This window comes from Pieris napi, chromosome 14 (assembly GCF_905475465.1).
Source record: "Pieris napi chromosome 14, ilPieNapi1.2, whole genome shotgun sequence".
NCBI classification, from domain to species: Eukaryota; Metazoa; Arthropoda; class Insecta; order Lepidoptera; family Pieridae; genus Pieris; species Pieris napi.
In genome coordinates this window covers 10,383,987-10,403,038 of record NC_062247.1, presented here as the reverse complement: position 1 = coordinate 10,403,038, position 19,052 = coordinate 10,383,987, and the positions used below count along the sequence as shown (strand labels likewise).

Sequence of the window (19,052 nt, the reverse complement as noted above, 5' to 3'; positions counted from 1 at the left end):
TCCAGCGAGGCTGCAGGCGAAATCATTGATATGACGAACGGGGTATCTATCTGGTATGGTCCTAGCGTTTAATGCACGATAATCGCCACAAGGACGCCATGTGTTGTCTTTTTTGGGTGTCATGTGCAATGGTGACGACCAAGCGCTTTTAGAGGGTCTTGCTTTGCCGCATTGAACCATGTCTTCAAATTCTTTTTTGGCAGCAGTAAGTTTTTGAGGTGCCAGGCGACGGGGACGACACGACACAGGAGGACCTTCAATAGTTTTAATATAATGCACGGTGCTGTGCTTGATGATTCTAGGTAGACCAGGTGGACGCGTGACATCAGGAAACTCAGTGAGTATGTGTGTTAAACTAGAGTTATTAGAAATAACGGTCTTGACACTGGATTGACTGGAGGATGCAATGGAAGTGGGGATAGATAACCCAGTGCTACCATCTAAGAGACATTTGCTTCGGCAGTCCGGTAATAAATTGTAATGACTTAAAAAATCGGAGCCGATAATCGGTGTGTCAACATCCGCAATAACAAAATTCCAGTGGAAATCCCTGCGTAAACCTAGGTTAAGATGCAAAGATATGTTGCCATAGGTTTTAATAGAACTCCCATTCGCAGCGCTTAGATCAAAATCTGTAGAAGCACGACGGTTTTTTGCAAGACGCTTAGGAAAACAACAGAGATCCGAGCCAGTATCCACTAAATACTGGAGTTTCGAATGTTTATCTGTAACAAAAATACGGCGGCTTTGATGAGAACAATCAGTCGCCGCGTCTACTGACTGTGTTTCCTGTTTTCCGACGGCGAGGTGTCGGGTTGCCAGTTGCAGGGTTTGGTACATTTGGTTGCCCTGCTATTGAACCTTCTATGGTACCAACACATATCTGGATTTCTAGATGAGGCACCGCGAGAACGCTGTCTAGATATTGATTTGCTGCGTGAGCGACCGCGAGGATGCGAGTTGGTAAGAGATGCAACTTGCTTGCTTAAATCTTCCACTGTCTTTACTAAAGAATCCAGTACCGATGGTGCAGGCACTGGCATCGCACAGGAGTACACCTGGTGGCTGGGTCCTGATATCTCTGTGATCTTGTCTGCGAGGTCTGCTATTTTGTCCAGACTCAGTTCAGTTTGCGAAGCTAAAATAGCCTGAATATTTTGAGGAAGACGGCGCATCCAAAGCTGGCGCAAAATATTTTCATCTGTAAGGGTGTACGCTACTCGCTACCCGCTAACGAACGCAGATGACGCAGAAACTGCGAAGGTCGCCTGTCTCCAAGCTCCTCTACACTAATAAGCTGGCGTACCCGCTGTTCCTCTGACATTGAAAGACGCCGTACTAACTCATCTTTTACCTTTTTATACTAAAAAGTAACTAAGTGTGGATCGCGTTAAACCAGCGTTCGTCGAGCAGTTTGTTTTTCCTTCAGCTCGCACACCTAGCTTTGTACCCGCTGGTCCTGCGTTGCCGTCATTACTCTCGCCTACTGTGGAAAATATTCCTCCAGTTTCTGCCCCTAATCCTGTTGTTACCAGGTCAGGCAGAACGGTTAGATTTAAGACTAGGTTAGATTTGTAAATATTAAGTTTTTCTTTGTAATGTCAAATATTTTAAGTTCTTTTTTTATTTTAGTGTTATATACTATAATTTTTCGCCTTAGTTTTTCTGTCTCCGTAGGGGGGTGGTGTAGCGTTTGTGTAGTACTTTCTTTCATATTTTGATGTATGTGGCAACACAAATACCGGCGGTTAATAAAAGAAGAAAACGATTGTCACTCAAGACAGACTTCAGAGGAGTGAGATATGTATATTTTTTCCATGGGTTTTTCTATAAGAATATAAATTAATGACTCTTGTTTTGTGAAGAATAAACCAATGAACAAAGTTAAATATGGGTTATGATTTATTATAAGATAGAACACCCATACTATTATATCTCGTAACAAATTAAAATGAAATGTGACGAGCAATTTTGTTCAAAATTTAATGCTCATGATGGAAGACCTTTGGATATTAATTGAATAAATATAAAGTGTTTTATATTATAATTAATATAAATAGAAACAATTGCATTTATGCAACATTTTTCATTTACACTTCGAAGTTTAAGTTCCTAGTCTGTAGATAACATTTAGCCTCTATAGCACGTTCCATTATTATTCTGTGCATTTAAGTCAATTTTCATTGATGGCCAACTGTCAATCCTAAAATTTCGATTCATAATTTTTCGTATTATATTATCAAAATTTTAGTATCATAAATTTTTTACTTTTTATTTCAGGGCTACAAATTGCAAAAGTTACTCATTTGTAAACAATATCTCACCACAATGGGGCAAATGCTGGGATCGTACAATGCCCGAAATGTAGATCTTTATATGGATGATAAACCCACTTTCAATCATCAAGATGGGTTTGCAGTTGAAAGAAAACAACGAGGTAGATTTATCTTGTTATGAATAACAAGGTTTTCTTTAATACTCTGCAACCAAATAATCTCTATTCAGTTTAAAGTGTGTTTGTTATGGGTTATGTAATATCACCCTCTCATTACCAGATGCCATCAAAGGTTTGTTTATATATTGCAGAAATGGTTGTCCCAGAAGATCACCTAGTATCTGCAAAAATTCCGCCGAAATATCGTGACTACTGTTCAGATCATTTATTGGAATACCAAGTGTGTCGCTATAACAAATGGCCAATGTTGTACAAATGTGCCCATGAGAAACATAACTATTTAAACTGTGAACACCAAGAGTAAGCATTTAATTTTGAGTTTTATATTGTTTATAATTAATTTTTTAAATACTGGTCTAATTAACTTGAACACTGAAGCTGTTTGATGTCATGTAATTATGAAAGATTAAGAACTTATTTACCTGTACCTGATAGTTTTGTTTACCTAGTGTTTTTGTTTTAGTTACGTTCTACGTATGAAAGAGTTTGAACGCGAACGACGCTTACGCATCAGAGAGAATCGTCTTGTAGGAGTTGCTTAAGTAAATAGTGAAATGGAAGTTTGTAAATAAATATAGATCAGTACCCTTTTGTTTCATTTATCAAATTTATGTATTAAGAATATAAATAATGAATATTATCTTTTACTTCCTGTAAGTTTGAAGATAAATTACAAAATTGGTCATGCTATGAAATTTTGAGTCTAAAATGTCTGTTCTTCGGAGTTAATGTTTAATTTGGATATTAATAATCACATACATTCAGTTTTCAAATGCATTTGATTAATAATTAATAAACACTTAACGACTTATTATAACTATTTATAGTAATGACATAAAAATTAAAAATATATTGTATTTTTCATATTTGCGTTGCACTGTTGTATTAAAATATAGTAAATTTTAAAATACGAAGGAACGTTAGATGTTGATTTAATCTGTGAAGTGTCATTAAATGAAACACTTCTCGACGAATTGCAGTCATAGACTGTAGAACCAATGTAATGACAGTCTGATGATACAAGCGCAGGGACATCTTGTTAATTGTTGCCATTTACAAAAATTATTGCTTTAGGAAATTTTGTTTTGCTTGAGATGTCTTTAAAGTCCTTTTTCTTTTGAATTATTTTAGAAATATATAACAAATAACAAGGAAATTATGACTTGGGGCGAGTCCGAAAATGAACCGTACATTTTATTTTGACAAAATTTAGATTACCAAGATGAAAATTGAGCAATTTTTGTAAACACGCTCATCGAATACACAATAATTTTGTAGGTAATAATAGTATACTTAGGCAAATGCTATTTATTGCGGAAGTAATGGCTTCCGAAATTTTAATTGCAGTAGTTTATAATAATATAAATTAAAGTTAAATGTAATGTTACTACAAACTTTTCTTAATCAGTGACAATTTATAAAAAATACAATGGATTGGGTTTGATGAATACATTAATTTCCTATTCAAGCCTTTAACATCTCATCTCGCCAAAAGTGTACAAAGAATGATTCTCTAATTTTCAATGAGAAGTGGATGTTTTTGAAGAGAAAATAATAAATTCATATTGGTGACCACTCACAGTGTTTATAAAGTATTAACATGCTTTAATGTGACACAATTCATCTTAGAGGATACTAAAAAGACAAGCATCGGAATGATTTGTTTACAATGAAATAAAGCTCATGGAAAAATGTCGATATTAGGAAACACAAACAATCGCGAGGAAGACAGTATGTCTGAGGAGGATATGATGGACAGTGAGGACGAAGATGAAACAATCGCTAGAATACAACGCGCTCATTTTGCGCAAGCTGCCGCTATGAACCCTCGTCGGCGGCCGGCAGCAAAACCGAGGCGCATGAGCCAGAAGAGAAAAATAGAAGCTGTACGAAATTTCCACGACTTTACTAAAAAACTTAAAAAAGACACTGGTATAAAGATACGAAGTTTAGGTGGTGATGATTTATTAGAATTTAGTGATTTTTCTAGTGAGGAAAACAATACTGATAGTGACGGTTTATCAGAAGAAGAATTTACTGTAGATCCTAGTGCAGTGAAAGAGTTAAATGAAGAAAATGAGAGCTATATTGATCCTGAGACAGGTGATTTTGTCGAGGCTAAGTTAAAGGGTGCAGATTCAAACAACTCTGTGGCCTTGGAACCGACATCATCGGAACAGCAGTTAGAACCTAAAACCCTTTCAATTAGTGATATTATTGATGAAAGTGGGTTAGATTTGTCAAAAAATGTTGTAATAACTGAAGTTGAAGAAAGCGACCTGTGTCCAGAAAAGACTTCTGAAGAGTTATTGGATATTAAAGAAGATAGTAGTAGTAGCCAGAATTTTGATATAACAGAAAAGTTAAAAGACATGGGAGAAATAAGTGTAAAACCAGTAAATAAAACAGAGGACGAAGATGATAGTAATAAAGCTGAAGATGAAGACGAGGTATAGTAGTTCTTTCTCAATTCTATTTAATACTGTTTAAATTGAAATAATTGGAATTTGTGTTGTGTTAAAATTGTAATTTGTTATTTTTAATTGGTTTACACTGATTTCAGATTCTTAAATAATATTTCTTGCTGCCTTACTATATATTTTTTATAAATAAATTATTAATGCATTCCTTTAGCTCAATTTTATATAACCCATTGCTTCCAAAAAATAAAATTTTCACAGTTTTTTCAATAATTGATATTGAAATAACAATAGTAAATAATATTACTTAAATTAATAATACTGTTATAAATATTATTACAGAAAAAGCTTAATTCAAGTGCATTGAATGTTCGCCGCAACATCAGGGAAGTTATGGATGAAAAGAATTTAGATGCATCAACATTGACAGCACAAAGGCAGGAATCTGAGCGTTTAGCCAGAGTTCAGGAGCAACAGAGAATCATAAGAGAGGTAAACTTCTAAAAAAGCTAGAGCTTACCATCATTTAATGTGTAATAATAATGTCTATATTAATATAATAAATCTGAAAAGTTATTTCCTAAATATGGTTATCTCAGAAACTACTAGTTGTGTTGGATAGTCAATTTATCAAAGAAATCTATATGCTATATTATAACATCATGCTTTGACCAAAGAAAAGTGAAATGCCAGGGCCAAGTTTAGTGGTAATCCCATAGGATATATCAATGTGCATATAGCGCAAGGCACAGAAGGCTGATCACCTACTTGCCTTAAAATTTAAAACAGATACAGAACTCTGTCTATACTAGAAAATACTATACACCAGGTTACTATCTAAATGAATTTAACTTTAAGCATTGATTTTACTTTACAGGTACAAAGACAAATAGCAATAAATAGACAAAATAAAATTCATGAAAAAACCATATCGCTTTTACAAGGAACATCGTTACTAAAGAAAGGAGCTGCACAAAAACTTAAGTATGATTTTAAGCTAACATATATTAATTGTTCACATAAAGTTTAAAATGAATGTTTTAACTCTTCCTTTTTATTCATTAATGTTATTAAAGATGTTTAACTTTTTATTATTAATAGCTTAGAACAGTTAAATTTTAACACTTAATTCTATCTTTGTTTTAGTTTACCAAACACAGTATTAGTGAAATTACCTTCTGGGGAAATAGTTAAAAAGACAACCACTAAGCAGGGCCAGTTGGAAGTGACGAAAGTACCTAAACCAACTACATCTGCCTCAGCGTTGGCTCAAAAGTTAAAATTGGAGCAAAGGGGAGAGAAAAAGGAGGTAAACACATGTATTTCATATATTCAATTTCAACTTGAAGATCTCTCGGTAATAAAAGGTTTTACCTTCTCATAATTGAGTAGATCGGTGGTTAAATTCACAGGTTTCTATTTGAAGGAAGATATTCTTAACTAATCCTAAGAAGGAAAGAGTTTAATTTATTTCTTCTCATTTATGCGCTATTCAATAAAGAATGTCACAATTTCTCTCTTCCTGAATTCTCTTTTCTGTTGTATTGTTGTTGTGTCTGTTGTTTGGAAGTCAAAAGTACTATTTAATATTGTTGATTTAAATCAGACATACATTTATTTACATTTAATGTTTAATATAAAAGTTTGAGTGTGTTTTGTAGTCATAATTGAAAACTCAAAGTAATGAGATAATATACGATGATTACTTTTAGGTTGTGGAAATAGTTGATAGTAGCACCGGTGAGGAGTCTTCATCTTCATCATCAGATTCCGATGATTGTATAATGCTGTCGGATTCAGAAGTTCCACCTAGCCCTGAAGCTGAAGAGGACCCTGGTAATTCAGGTAGAAATTCCATTTGAAACATTTTATTGCTTCACTATTTTTCTAGTACTTTAATATTTTATAATCTATTTTAAAAACATAATACAAGCTACGATAACAGCATTGAATTTTTTTATTTTAAATACAGCTACATTTTATATGACAACAAGATCTCATTTCAAAGATGTTTAATCCATATGCAATTTACAATTATATAATTGAAATGCTTTATTTACAGTAAATAAATACTTTTGCTCAGTTTTATTGATGATATTATAAATATGTTTAATGTAAGAATGTTTTAGTATTAAACAAGTGTGTTAATCTTAACTCAAAAGTTGTATGATCGCATCCCAGCTGTGTACTTACAATGCTTCTAACACTTTACCAACAAGGAAGGAAGTTATTAAAAATATATCTCTATATATATAAAATTCTCGTTTCACAATGTTCGTTCCCATACTCCTCCGAAACGGCTTGACCGATTCTTATGAAATTTTGTATGCATATTTAGTAAGTCTATATTATATCTATAGCTCAAACTCCTAAATATTAAGGGTCCGCCTCAAATTATTTTTTTTGTTTTTATTTTTTATGATACAAAAATACATGAATTTTCACCCCTCTTAAATCAACCTCTATTATTTATTATTGTAGATAGTTATTTTTATCGAACTAAAAAAATGTTTCCTCGACATAATATATATGGCAAAACAAATGTTTTCCAGCTAGTTTTAATCATAATAATATCTGTCCCATGCCCCGTTTGGGGGTTACAACTTCTAGCTATTTTAATATTTTCAGGCCTTCATGTAAATGATGCATACAATATGCCGGATGAACAAGGAAGGGTACAAATAAATATAGGGCATCCAGAAAATGAGGAAGACATCTTTTTAGCTCCACAAATTGCAAGGATCATTAAACCGCATCAGGTATTAATTTTATTTAATTATTTAAACTCGGGGGTTTTAACACTCATTTTTCAGGTAATAGAATTTGAATTATTATGTATAACCTTTTTGTTTTGCTTTTTTTTTTTAATTACAAAAATAATGTTTTTACTTGTGTTATTTTCTTGTTTTATTTGGTGAACTTTGATGGTGGTGTTGATAACTAAAACAATTAAGTTTTTAAAGGAATTTGTAAAAAGATAATGAATTATATTTTTGTTCCTTTTTTATTTTAAATAAGGTTCTTTAGCCTTTTTTTTTTCATAAAAAAATTGTTTCTTTTTATTATTGTTTTATTGGTCGTTTCGTTATTGTAGTACTTATAGTAAATAAAAAAATACGTTTTCAAAGAAAATAAATGATATATTTGTGTTTATTACTTGTAGTTGATAAGTTGTTCGGTTTTCTTAGTTATTACCTAAATCGGACGTCCAGAGGATAATAGACTAATAATAGAATAGTATCGCAAATAATAATAATAAATTTATTATTTAATAATAATTTTATTTCTATTACTGACCTTGACATTATTAATATTTTTTAACCTATTTTTATATATATTTTCAGATTGGAGGTGTTCGATTTCTCTTTGATAACATAATTGAGTCGACAGAGCGGTTTTCCAATTCGACTGGTTTCGGATGTATTTTGGCCCATTCGATGGGACTGGGAAAGACATTACAAATTGTTTGCTTTTGTGATATATTCCTGAGACATACTAGTTCAAAAACTGTGTTGTGTATTATGCCTATAAATACTCTGCAGAATTGGGTGAGTTTTTACATAGTTTTCCATATAAAAGAAAAATATTGACTTTAGATTTCTTCATAAGTCAGCGGTGTCAGCCTAGTGGCTTCAGGGTTCTACTAATCCCTGAGGTCTGTAGGTTCGAACCCTGGAACAAACTAACTTCTGTACGCATTTAATACTTGTATGGTTAACGAAAATTGTAAGGATTCCTTTAGGATCCTTTAACAAATCGACATGTTAGGCACACAAGGCTGATCACCCACTTCGCAACAGACAATATAAATACAGAAATCTAAGGCCCAGTTCTAACGGCCGTTCAATTATTATTAGTATTACGTAAGGACTAGGGGAAGAGGGGGATCTTTGATTATCTTATTTGGTGATTACGTCAACAGTAATTATGTACTTTTTTTACACATATTACTATTTATGTACTATTATTTTTGCTTACTTTTGCTGACAAGAGGAAAAAGGGGGGGATAAGTTTAAATCTGCTTACGTTATACTTGAACGGCCTCTAAAGGGTTCTAGCGCCACATGTTTTTTTTATACACCATCGACACTCAATGCCAGAGAGCTCGCGAATGCGTTGCCGGCCTTTTAACAATTCGTACGCTCTTGCAGGACCCTAAGTCCAATTGGTTCGGCAATACTTTAGTGGGTAGCTACACATAAATAACGCGTCACCAATTTATAATTTGTTTCATAATTGCAGGTTGCAGAATTTAACATGTGGCTTCCCGTGGATGCGGCCACCAGCCCTTTAGCGGCTCACGGCGAAGTCAGGTCAAGGAACTTCCCGATTTATGTGTTAAATGATAGTCACAAAACTCTTCAAATGCGTGCCAAAGTAGTTAAGGTAATTTATTAAATATTTAATTTCATACGTCACGTGACACATTGGGCTTAATGGATAATGACGTAACATGCTTGTAAACATCTTTTGTAAAGATGTATGAATGTTTCAAAGAATAAATGAGGCTTTATTATTATTAATGCAGTGACCAGTGTTGGCTTTAGCGTGCGACTCTTATACCTGAGGCTTAGGTTCGATCCCCGGCTGTGCACCAATGGAATTTCTTTCTATGTGCTCATTTAAAGTTCTCTCGGTGAAGGAAACCATCGCGAGGAAACCGGCTTGCTTTGACCCAAAAATTGACGGCGTGTGTCAGGCACTGGAGGCTGATCACCTACTTGCCTATTAAATTGACATATGACCATGAAACAGATACATAAATCTGAGGCCCAGACCTAAAAATGTTGTAGCGCTACTGGTTTATTTTTTTATTATAACATATCACTAATAAATATTCTGAAATGGTTTCAGGATTGGACAACGACAGGTGGTGTCCTCATGATAGGATATGAACTATATCGATTGTTAAGTATGAAAAAAGATAAAAAACCTCGTAAGAAAAAGAAAGCGGATGCAAAGTTGGAAGCGGAGAAAGAGAAGGAAGATAAGAAGAATGAAATAGGGAATGATGATACCACTCAGGTATTCAATTCATATATATATTTTTTTAATGTAATAGCAGACAAACGGGCGACGATTTTTAATTCCGTAGAATTTTGACAGCTATCATTTTTGACATGTCAGAGATGACAAACCTTTTGGCCGGGCACATTTTTCTATTTCAATACGAGTCTGAACATCTGAGTCTATTCATACATTTTATTTGTTAGTGAATGTATCCATTTTATTAAGTGCGGTGGTCCACATTTAAATTGGTTTAACGGAGAGTGATAATTACGTCCCCTTACTAACAGTAAAAAAACGCAAAAGTAAAGATAACATTTTATTTTTGAAAAAGGTTTACTAAACCTGGAATTAGTAGGCAGTGATGTCAGCTAAATAATAAAATAAAGTAATTAAAGTTTATTCGATATATTGTTGGTGATATTGAAATATTTATTATTTTTGTATTAGCTCACTTCAGTAAGTAAATATTTAAATTTACGTTTTTGTAGATAGAACGTGAAAAATTAGTCGCATTTTATTGCCTTCAAATGGGTCCATTTTTTTAGTAGCAACACTTATGAAATGTCACAATTCTATGGAGTTAAAAATCAGAGTATATTTGAAAAATAGTTAGACTTAAGATTATTATTAACAGGGCTCCGATGGGACGACTATGACTAAAACATCAGACGATCGTACGGAAGATGGAGGGGAAATAAAACTAGAACTTGACAAAGAAGATAAGAAGGAAGACACGTCCACTGATGAGGATAAGAAGCTTCTAGATGGTAAGAATAATTGGTGTTTTATGGATATGCTGTTTTCCACAACTTCATTATACAATCTGTGCCCCACTATCGCTGTATTATAACATTTATTACTAAAGAAACACACAAAATTATAATTACAATAAACAAAAAAAAGATAAATAACTAAAAAATTTGGAAAAAAAGGTAAAAGGTACATTGTCATGTTCCTATTGCTCACTACCTCCTCCATCTATTTATTGTGCACTTGAAACTATTATTATTTTAACATTATATATATATTTGAGAAATTATTTGATAAATACTTTTTTATTATTCTTTACCTGCTATGCTATCACACTGTGTTTTTTGAATAATTATTTTATATAAAATATAAATATAGTAAATCCCCATATAAACACGGTAGATTGGTTTTGTGTTATAGGAAACGCGTTAGGATATTTTCGTATTACGCGCTTGTACGACCCCGTATAACGCTTTATGTACAAATCAATTTACGTTTATCTTTTCTCGTCATTATAAAAGTTACAGAAATGTAACGTTGACCGCGTAATATGAAAATGCGTTATAAGAGTACCGTGTTATAAGGTATTTACAGTAATCTAAAAATCTATGACTCGTCCAAGTTAGACAATCTCTTCTAATATTAGATTTTTCGTGTCTCTTTTTTATAATTATAATTATGTTTTTACAGAAATGTACGAAGCGTTGGTGAAACCGGGCCCAGATCTGGTTATTTGTGACGAAGGACATCGAATAAAAAACTCTCACTCGAACATTTCGTATGCTCTCAAGCAAATGAGGACGAAACGGCGTATTGTACTAACTGGTACGTATTTATTTACGCATAAAGTGTGTTTGTGGCATCATAGCTTCTAAACGTATGTATCACTTACGTTGCGCGATCCTTTTATTATCAAGATTATTTTTATTTGCGGTAGAAGTTATACAGTATACACTCTTTATAACGAAGAACTCTCTATAACGTAAACATGAGTGAAATTTGTTAACACAAAACCCATACATAATTCGCTCTTTATAACGCAACAGCCATTCTCTATTACGAAGAAATATTTTCATATTTAGACATCAACAACATACTTAAGTGTAATTGTTTTTATAATCAGCTTACAAAACTATTGAGTTGCCGAAATTTCTAAGAAAGACACCTGAGGTCATAAACAGCCTTCTCTCCTTTGTTATTGTTAATTGCATTAACGCGTGTGCCATTATTCTAAGATTACATTTCCTGTAAGAAATTTTGGTCTCAGTTACTAAACACACCACCGTCACCTATCGTGTATTATTAGTCGTACACAAACGTTGAAACTGTCAAGATGGCCAGACAAAATAATCAAAAAAATACAAAACAAATATTTGCATACCAAAACACGTCAGGCAATGATAACAGAATATATGTATATAGAATAATTTACCTATTGATAGTATTTAAATTAGAAATTATTGTAATTGGTTAAAAAAAAAAATCTCTTCCTTCCCTATAACGAAAACTATCCAGGCTCGGTCCCTTGAAATTCGTTATAAAGAGATTACACTGTATATATAATATATATGCAGACCGGCCAAGTGTTGCTGTGGCTAAGGTTTTTATTATATTACATAGTAGTAAACTATTCAAGGGAAACGGTAGGAGAACACCAGTCATGGGGACCACCACGCTTTTTTAGTGGTTATACCATTAAATTGTAGCTTATTTGAAACGTTGGTACTTTCAACACAGCGCCATCTGTTAGAATTGTATCAAATAATAAATAAAATAAGAAAAACAAATTTGTCTACAAATTCAAACCATTCTTTTTACAGGTTATCCACTCCAAAACAACCTCCTAGAGTATTGGTGTATGGTGGATTTCGTGCGTCCGAACTATTTGGGTAGCAAAACGGAGTTCTGTAATATGTTCGAGCGGCCCATTCAGAACGGACAGTGTATTGACTCGACGCCGCAAGACATTCGACTGATGAGATATCGGGCACATGTGCTGCATTCTTTGTTGGTTGGGTTTGTACAGAGGTATGTACTGGAATTGATTTTATATATTTAAATTGCCCAAACAAAGGATTCCGAGTCAAACTATCATTATATATACAATGTTCGTTCCCATACTCCTCCGAAACGGCTCGACCCATTCTTATGAATTTTTTTATGCATATTCAATAAATCTGACAATCGGCTATCTATCTCTTAAACCCTTAAGTGATAAGGGGTTAAAAAATTTTTTTTTAGACAATTTTTTTTGTTTTTATTTTTTTATGATACATACATAGTTATTTTTACTAAACTAAAACAATGTTTCTTAGAAATAATATACATGGCAAAACAACGTTTGTCGGGTCAGCTAGTAGGTTATAAAAGAGATTGTGACACATGCGCACGGGCATTTTCCTTTGTTCAAGTTTGAAGTAAGTCAGTGAAGTGAATTATAGTGAATCAAGTCATCATTGGAGTGTTTAATTTCCTACCCTAAGAACTGATCAACTAGGCCTGACAACTAAATATTAAAAGCTAACAGTCTTTATAGTGTTATTTGACACTTTCTTATGTTAAAAATCCTTATTAGTATTTTTTTTTAATTGCTAGTAGGACTACCTCCCCGGCGACTTAAGCCCCGGGGCCGAGGAAGCTAAGCTAAAATAAGCTTTTCATGGTCGTTTTAATTTATTGATGTAAAAGAAACAGTATATACATTGAACGTGGGTAAGGTGGCTGATTATTAGTATATTAGGTTAGATCGTAATTCATGATGTCTCAGAGAAGAGACTGAAGAAGAGAGAATGTATTAAAAAACCTTAACCGCTTTCAGACGATCGCACGCGGTTCTCCAGTCGACTCTTCCTCAAAAAGAGGAATACGTGCTTTTAGTACGTTTGACGCCGCTACAAAGGAAATTGTACGATCGGTTCATGAATGAAGTCGTTCGTTCGGCTTCCGTACCCAATCCGTTGAAAGCGTTTGCTATCTGTTGTAAGGTAAGATATTTTCAATTATTTTCTGAATTTATAAAAAAAAATCATAATTTATCCGGTACGTATTAAACGAACCTCATACATTGTTCCGCTCCTTGTTAATTGTTTATCCTCAAATCTAAAAAAAATAATACCTGAACCCTTGCAGAGTTTAAAAGATATTTTTCAGCCAACCTGGGATTTGATTGCCTTTCTCCCTAAATTTAAGATAGATGTAAATTACCCCTTATTGAGTTTTTGTTATTTTTTGTACTTTTAGTTTATCTTTATATATATAATTCTTCTGTGAGTGTGTATGTCACTGAACTTCTCTCAAACGACTGGACCGATTTTGATGAAATTTCTTTTGTGTGTTCAAGGGGATCTGGGAATGGTTTAGATTCACAAATCAGTCCGCCAGATGGCGCTGCAGTCGGTACTTTCATACTTTGCCTTACTAATCGCTTGAAATATCAGGACAACGTCTGTCGGGTCCACTAGTCTATATATATAACAAAAATGGTCTTCGTTTGAGGTTTCTTCACGCGTAAACCTCTTTTTCCACCAATTTTTCCTAGATGGTTTATGGCTATTTATTTTTTAAATTCCAACGTTCCTTCATTTTTTTATTGCTATTTTACTTTTATGAAAATTTATACATACGAACTTCACCGCGGAAACATTCGGAGAGCTTCCAAGAACCTCAAAACGTCAACGTCTGTTAAAAACTCGATTTTCGAAAATTACCAATTTTCTTAGCGGGAAGTTAAAAAGAAGAATAATAAAAATAATAATAGTGAAACATAAAATTTTATTTATTTCCTATTTTAATTCGCCCTAGTATTTTAGTTCGGGAAACGGCTAGTATATGATATAACAATGTTACAGTAACAATATCAGAAAACGTTGAACCGATTTTGAAGATACTCTCCCTGAGTTTTAAGAAATTTAGATCGTTGAACAAGAAATAATTATTTATAGTTTAATTATTTAGAATTCCCATGGGTTTTTAAATGTTATATGAAACATTTAAATGGTCTTATTATCCAAACAGATTTTGTATAACTGTTTATCGTTTATTAAAGAGTACCGAGAGGTTTTTACGCCGGCTTTTTCTCTCGGCCTACACCCTTCTTCATTGCCGATGAGTAGGGATGTCTACCGATTCAAATTTAATGACGTGGAATAAGTGATACTTGTATCTTATGTTCCATAATAAACATCTTTTTTTTCTGTTATTTTTCCAGTAATTTCCTTTTGTAATTTTTATACTCTGTGAAACCTGCGATTAATCTGTACATTGTTGTGTAATCTTTAAATAAATATTCCAGATATGGAATCATCCCGACGTGTTGTACAACTTTCTAAAGAAACGCAGCGAGGTCAGTGCGGCTATTGAGGAAGATTTGGACTTGGAAGAGATCGGTGGAGTTACGAAGTCTGGCAAAGCCAAGAACAGTAAAGCTCAGCCGAGGCGACCGGGAAAACCTCGGGTATTTATTTAGTATTAATTCCTTTAAAAAACTTTACTAAGGATCATTTGGGAAAAATGAAAAAACTTTTTTTTAATAGAACAAGGCAAACGGGCAGGAGGCTCACCTAATGTTAAGTGATACCGCCGCCCGTGGACACTCAATGCAAGAGGGCTCGCGAGTGCGTTGCCGGTCTTTTAAGAATATGCACTCTCTTTTCTTATTGGCAATTGGCTGTTGGCAGACAGCTCCGGCTGTTATGGCGAGCATAGCTTTGCTTGTGCGTTGCCGGCCTTTTAAACCTACCGTTCATTTAATTAATCATCTATTTCTCGTTTGGGGTTATGTTAAAATCAAACCTCGGATCTTTAGCATTAATGTACCTATTTAAACTCAAATTTACTTATACCAGTTCTATAAAATTAAAAAAAAATCATTCGGATGAAAGACGTAATGTGTATCTAAACTAAGAAACTTCTTGCAGGGTTCTTCGAAAAAACCTGCAGCGACAATCCCCCCAAACACAACAGCGCCCGTTCCGCCTAAACAAGAAGCGGTCAATAACACGCAGTACCCAAACGCTCCATACGGACCTGGGTATAAAAACGACAGACCCGGGAATTACCCATATCCATATCAAAACTCGGCCCCGGGGTATTATCCACCCGGCCAAGGTTATAACAACCAAGAATATGGGAATAATTACTATCCCCAACAACCATACGATAATAACTATTCCAACCAATACCCACCGAATCAGGAACAAGGATACAACCAAAATTACTGGGGGAACAATTACTATGGAAATTCGGGGTACTACAATAACGCCCAGTACCCAGAGGGCCAAGCTCCGCCCAATTTCAATGCGAGCCAACCGGGCTTTGAAAATTCTCAACAGTATCAAGCTAATTATAATCCAACCAATAATCCAATGTATCCTGGTGCACCTAATCAATATCCAACTGGGCCTAATAACAACAGTGTAACCCCTTACACTGGCAATCCTCCGGGCAGTTCATACCCACCAAGTAATCCCCCAAATAATGCCCCGTTTCCACCTGTACCGGGTAATGTTCCGAACAATCCACCATACCCTAATCCTAGTCCCAATCCGTCTTATCCCACAAATAGCCCTCATAATAATCCTCCTTTTCCCGGTAATGCTCCTCCGCCTAATAATACTTATCCACCAAGTAATCCTCCATATCCACCAAATAATCAGGAGAATTATCCAAATCCCCGACCTCAGCAATATCAAGGGCAATATACGAATCAACCTTATAGCCAGTACGAGTCAAACAGTGGTCCGCCACCGTACCCAAACAGTCAAGGCCCTCAAAACTATAATTACCCACCCCAACAGTACCCAGGCAACGCATATCCCGCAAACCCACCTGCGCCGTACCAATACGACAGTCAAACTAACTATCCCCAAAATTATCCGCCTCGGCAGGATAACCAACCGGCAATTAAAATTGAAAGTAATGGAGATCCAACGTTTTCGGCGAACGTAAAAACTGAGCCCAGTACTGCACCCCAAAGTACACCATTTGGACCTTATAATTACAATCAATCGAACTCATATGAATCCCAATCAGATTATAATCAATTTCCGAACTATTCTCAACCTTTAGAAACAAAGCCGCCTCTATGTAGTGCCAGCTCTAGTAGTCCTGTGACGTCATGGCCGATTCCAGAAACTATGAAATCCGAACTGGATAGAATAAAGAATGAAGATAAAATAGAAATGAAATCGGAGTCCGATGGGGAGGTGAAAATTGAAGATTTAGATACAAAAACAATTGTCAAAGATGAAGTTAAAAAAGAGAAACCGGCGATAACCGAACCACCTAAAATCGAATTGAATAAACCAGATACGAAAAACGCGTCAGATTCGGAATCGGAAACGCCAAAGAAGGGCAGAGGGAGAGGGAAAGGTAAAGAAAAGAAAGAAAAATCTCCACGTCAATCGAAAGCTAAAGCGAAACCTAAAGGCAGAAAGGATAGGAAGACATCGAAAGAGAAGAACGACGACTCCGAATCGGAGCAGAGTGAGAAAGAAGAAAAGTTAAACAAAGAAGAAGAGATGGCTCTTGTAAAGAAAGCAGAGGAAATGACATACGACTGGGCAACTGATTTATTAAAGGATTACACGGCTGGCATAATTGAAAACTCTTCGAAAATGGAGTTGTTTTTCTACATTTTGAATGAAAGTATTAAAATGGGAGATCGCCTTCTACTCTTTAGTCAAAGTTTGTTTACATTGAATTTAATCGAAGATTTTCTTGAGAGAAATTACATTCCTGGAACTAATCGTGTTTGGGAAAGGAATACATCCTACTTCCGTAAGTAATTTTGTTAATTAAGTTTAATTAATTTAACAAAAGCAAAATTAAATATCATTTATTAATACGTAACAGTTTTACACTTAAGAACGTCAATAAAAATGCTTCTAAAATTATATTTACTAAGGCCGTAGAACGGACAAGAACTGGCAATAAAGTCCTATACTCTTAGTTTTGACATTAGGTAAAAACTTAACAAACTACAGTCGATTCTCGTTAATTTTAAACTCCAGAACCAAACTCCAACCGAACCAGACATAAATTTGTTATATATTTGTATAACCACGAGGGGGTCAAATAAATAAGAGTTTGATCAAAATTCGTGATTTATTATTATTATATTAACAATTATTCACAAATATTTATTTCGAAAAGTCATCGTGTCATAAAACATTAACATTACTTATTAACGTTTGAAAGAAGACTGGAATGCGAACTTACCCATTTAACAAATGACAGGTATGTGTATTGTGTATGATAAACTCTGCACATTATAGAGAGTATAGAAACCTGGACTTTAAATTATCGCATGTTGGCGAGCAAGATACTATTCCTTCAACTTCGAATTACCGAGGAGATCAACTACCATTAATTTTATTGTCTTTGATTAACATAACCTTTACACATTTAAAGAAAAACGCTTTTTACCGGATTAAAGTTATGTATTATTATAAATTTATAACTATTTGACATAATTTTAAATTTATCCGACGTTTCGCGTGCTTTACAGCGTGCGTGGTCACGGTGACTGAAGACAGAAGATGTTGAATGTCAAAAGGTATCACAGCTGCAGAGAAATTGAGAAACGGCATTTTTGCCAAAACCCTCCATCTTTTAGTCGATACCAACTCCGGGGAAATAAATACAGATAATGCAACTTTCTCTGCAGCTGTGATACCTTTTGACATTCAACATCTTTTGTCTTCAGTCACCGTGACCACGCACGCTGTAAAGCACGCGAAACGTCGGATAAATTTAAAATTATGTCAAATAGTTGTAAATTTATAATAATACATAACTTTAATCCGGTAAAAAGCGTTTTTCTTTACCATTAATTTTATTCAATTTATCGAGTAGCTTTCAAAGGACCGGAAAAAAATATCAAATTATCGATAGATTCAAATTAACGAGTGTCCACTATAACAAATATTTTTTTAACTTCTAATTCTACTCCTAAATTTAATATAATTGATTAAGTTACAATAATCTCGCCTTGGTCAAATTCTGATAAATTTTCCTAGGTTTGGATGGATCGACCCACGCCTTGGAAAGAGAAAAACTCATAAATGAATTCAACGCCAATCCTCATGTTTATCTCTTCCTGGTGTCCACAAGGGCTGGGTCACTCGGTATCAACCTGGTGGGAGCGAACAGAGTGATCGTATTTGACGCCAGTTGGAACCCTTGTCACGATACTCAGGCCGTTTGTCGGGTTTACAGGTAAAATTCATTATTAAATATACTTTCAGGGTCAAATCCGTATTGACCTAATTATTTAAGGTTAAATATCGTTGTTGGCCGAGCTGCGCACCAATAATTAATGTGCCGTAGTCGCTTTTGACGCCACGCGCGAATCCTAAAAATGTCACGCGCAGACCTATTTTCAGCGTTAAATTAAAATTATAAATAATGGAGATAGA

The 19,052-nt window shown here is 34.4% G+C and overlaps 2 protein-coding genes across 2 annotated transcripts in view; both read left to right on the top strand.

Annotated features, from left to right (window-relative positions):
• The first annotated feature begins 2,173 nt into the window (after nucleotides 1-2,173).
• On the top strand, nucleotides 2,174-3,040 carry LOC125056198 (NADH dehydrogenase [ubiquinone] 1 beta subcomplex subunit 7-like). The gene is made up of 3 exons (XM_047659202.1): nucleotides 2,174-2,437; nucleotides 2,587-2,755; nucleotides 2,919-3,040. The coding sequence occupies exons 1-3, from the start codon at nucleotides 2,329-2,331 to the stop codon at nucleotides 2,995-2,997; spliced, it is 357 nt and encodes a 118-aa protein (XP_047515158.1). The 5' UTR covers nucleotides 2,174-2,328; the 3' UTR covers nucleotides 2,998-3,040.
• Nucleotides 3,041-3,686: 646 nt separating this feature from the next.
• The window catches only part of LOC125055807, a 30,179-nt gene continuing 14,813 nt past the window's right edge, over nucleotides 3,687-19,052 (top strand). Inside the window, exons 1-16 of the mRNA XM_047658424.1 lie at nucleotides 3,687-4,905; nucleotides 5,218-5,367; nucleotides 5,753-5,859; nucleotides 6,022-6,184; nucleotides 6,588-6,720; nucleotides 7,504-7,634; nucleotides 8,220-8,423; nucleotides 9,118-9,261; nucleotides 9,730-9,900; nucleotides 10,520-10,652; nucleotides 11,326-11,460; nucleotides 12,456-12,663; nucleotides 13,454-13,619; nucleotides 14,927-15,088; nucleotides 15,552-17,412; nucleotides 18,654-18,852. Coding sequence (XP_047514380.1) covers nucleotides 4,147-4,905; nucleotides 5,218-5,367; nucleotides 5,753-5,859; nucleotides 6,022-6,184; nucleotides 6,588-6,720; nucleotides 7,504-7,634; nucleotides 8,220-8,423; nucleotides 9,118-9,261; nucleotides 9,730-9,900; nucleotides 10,520-10,652; nucleotides 11,326-11,460; nucleotides 12,456-12,663; nucleotides 13,454-13,619; nucleotides 14,927-15,088; nucleotides 15,552-17,412; nucleotides 18,654-18,852 — 4,826 coding nt within the window. The 5' untranslated portion in view covers nucleotides 3,687-4,146. The remainder of the gene's footprint in view (nucleotides 4,906-5,217; nucleotides 5,368-5,752; nucleotides 5,860-6,021; nucleotides 6,185-6,587; nucleotides 6,721-7,503; nucleotides 7,635-8,219; nucleotides 8,424-9,117; nucleotides 9,262-9,729; nucleotides 9,901-10,519; nucleotides 10,653-11,325; nucleotides 11,461-12,455; nucleotides 12,664-13,453; nucleotides 13,620-14,926; nucleotides 15,089-15,551; nucleotides 17,413-18,653; nucleotides 18,853-19,052) is intronic.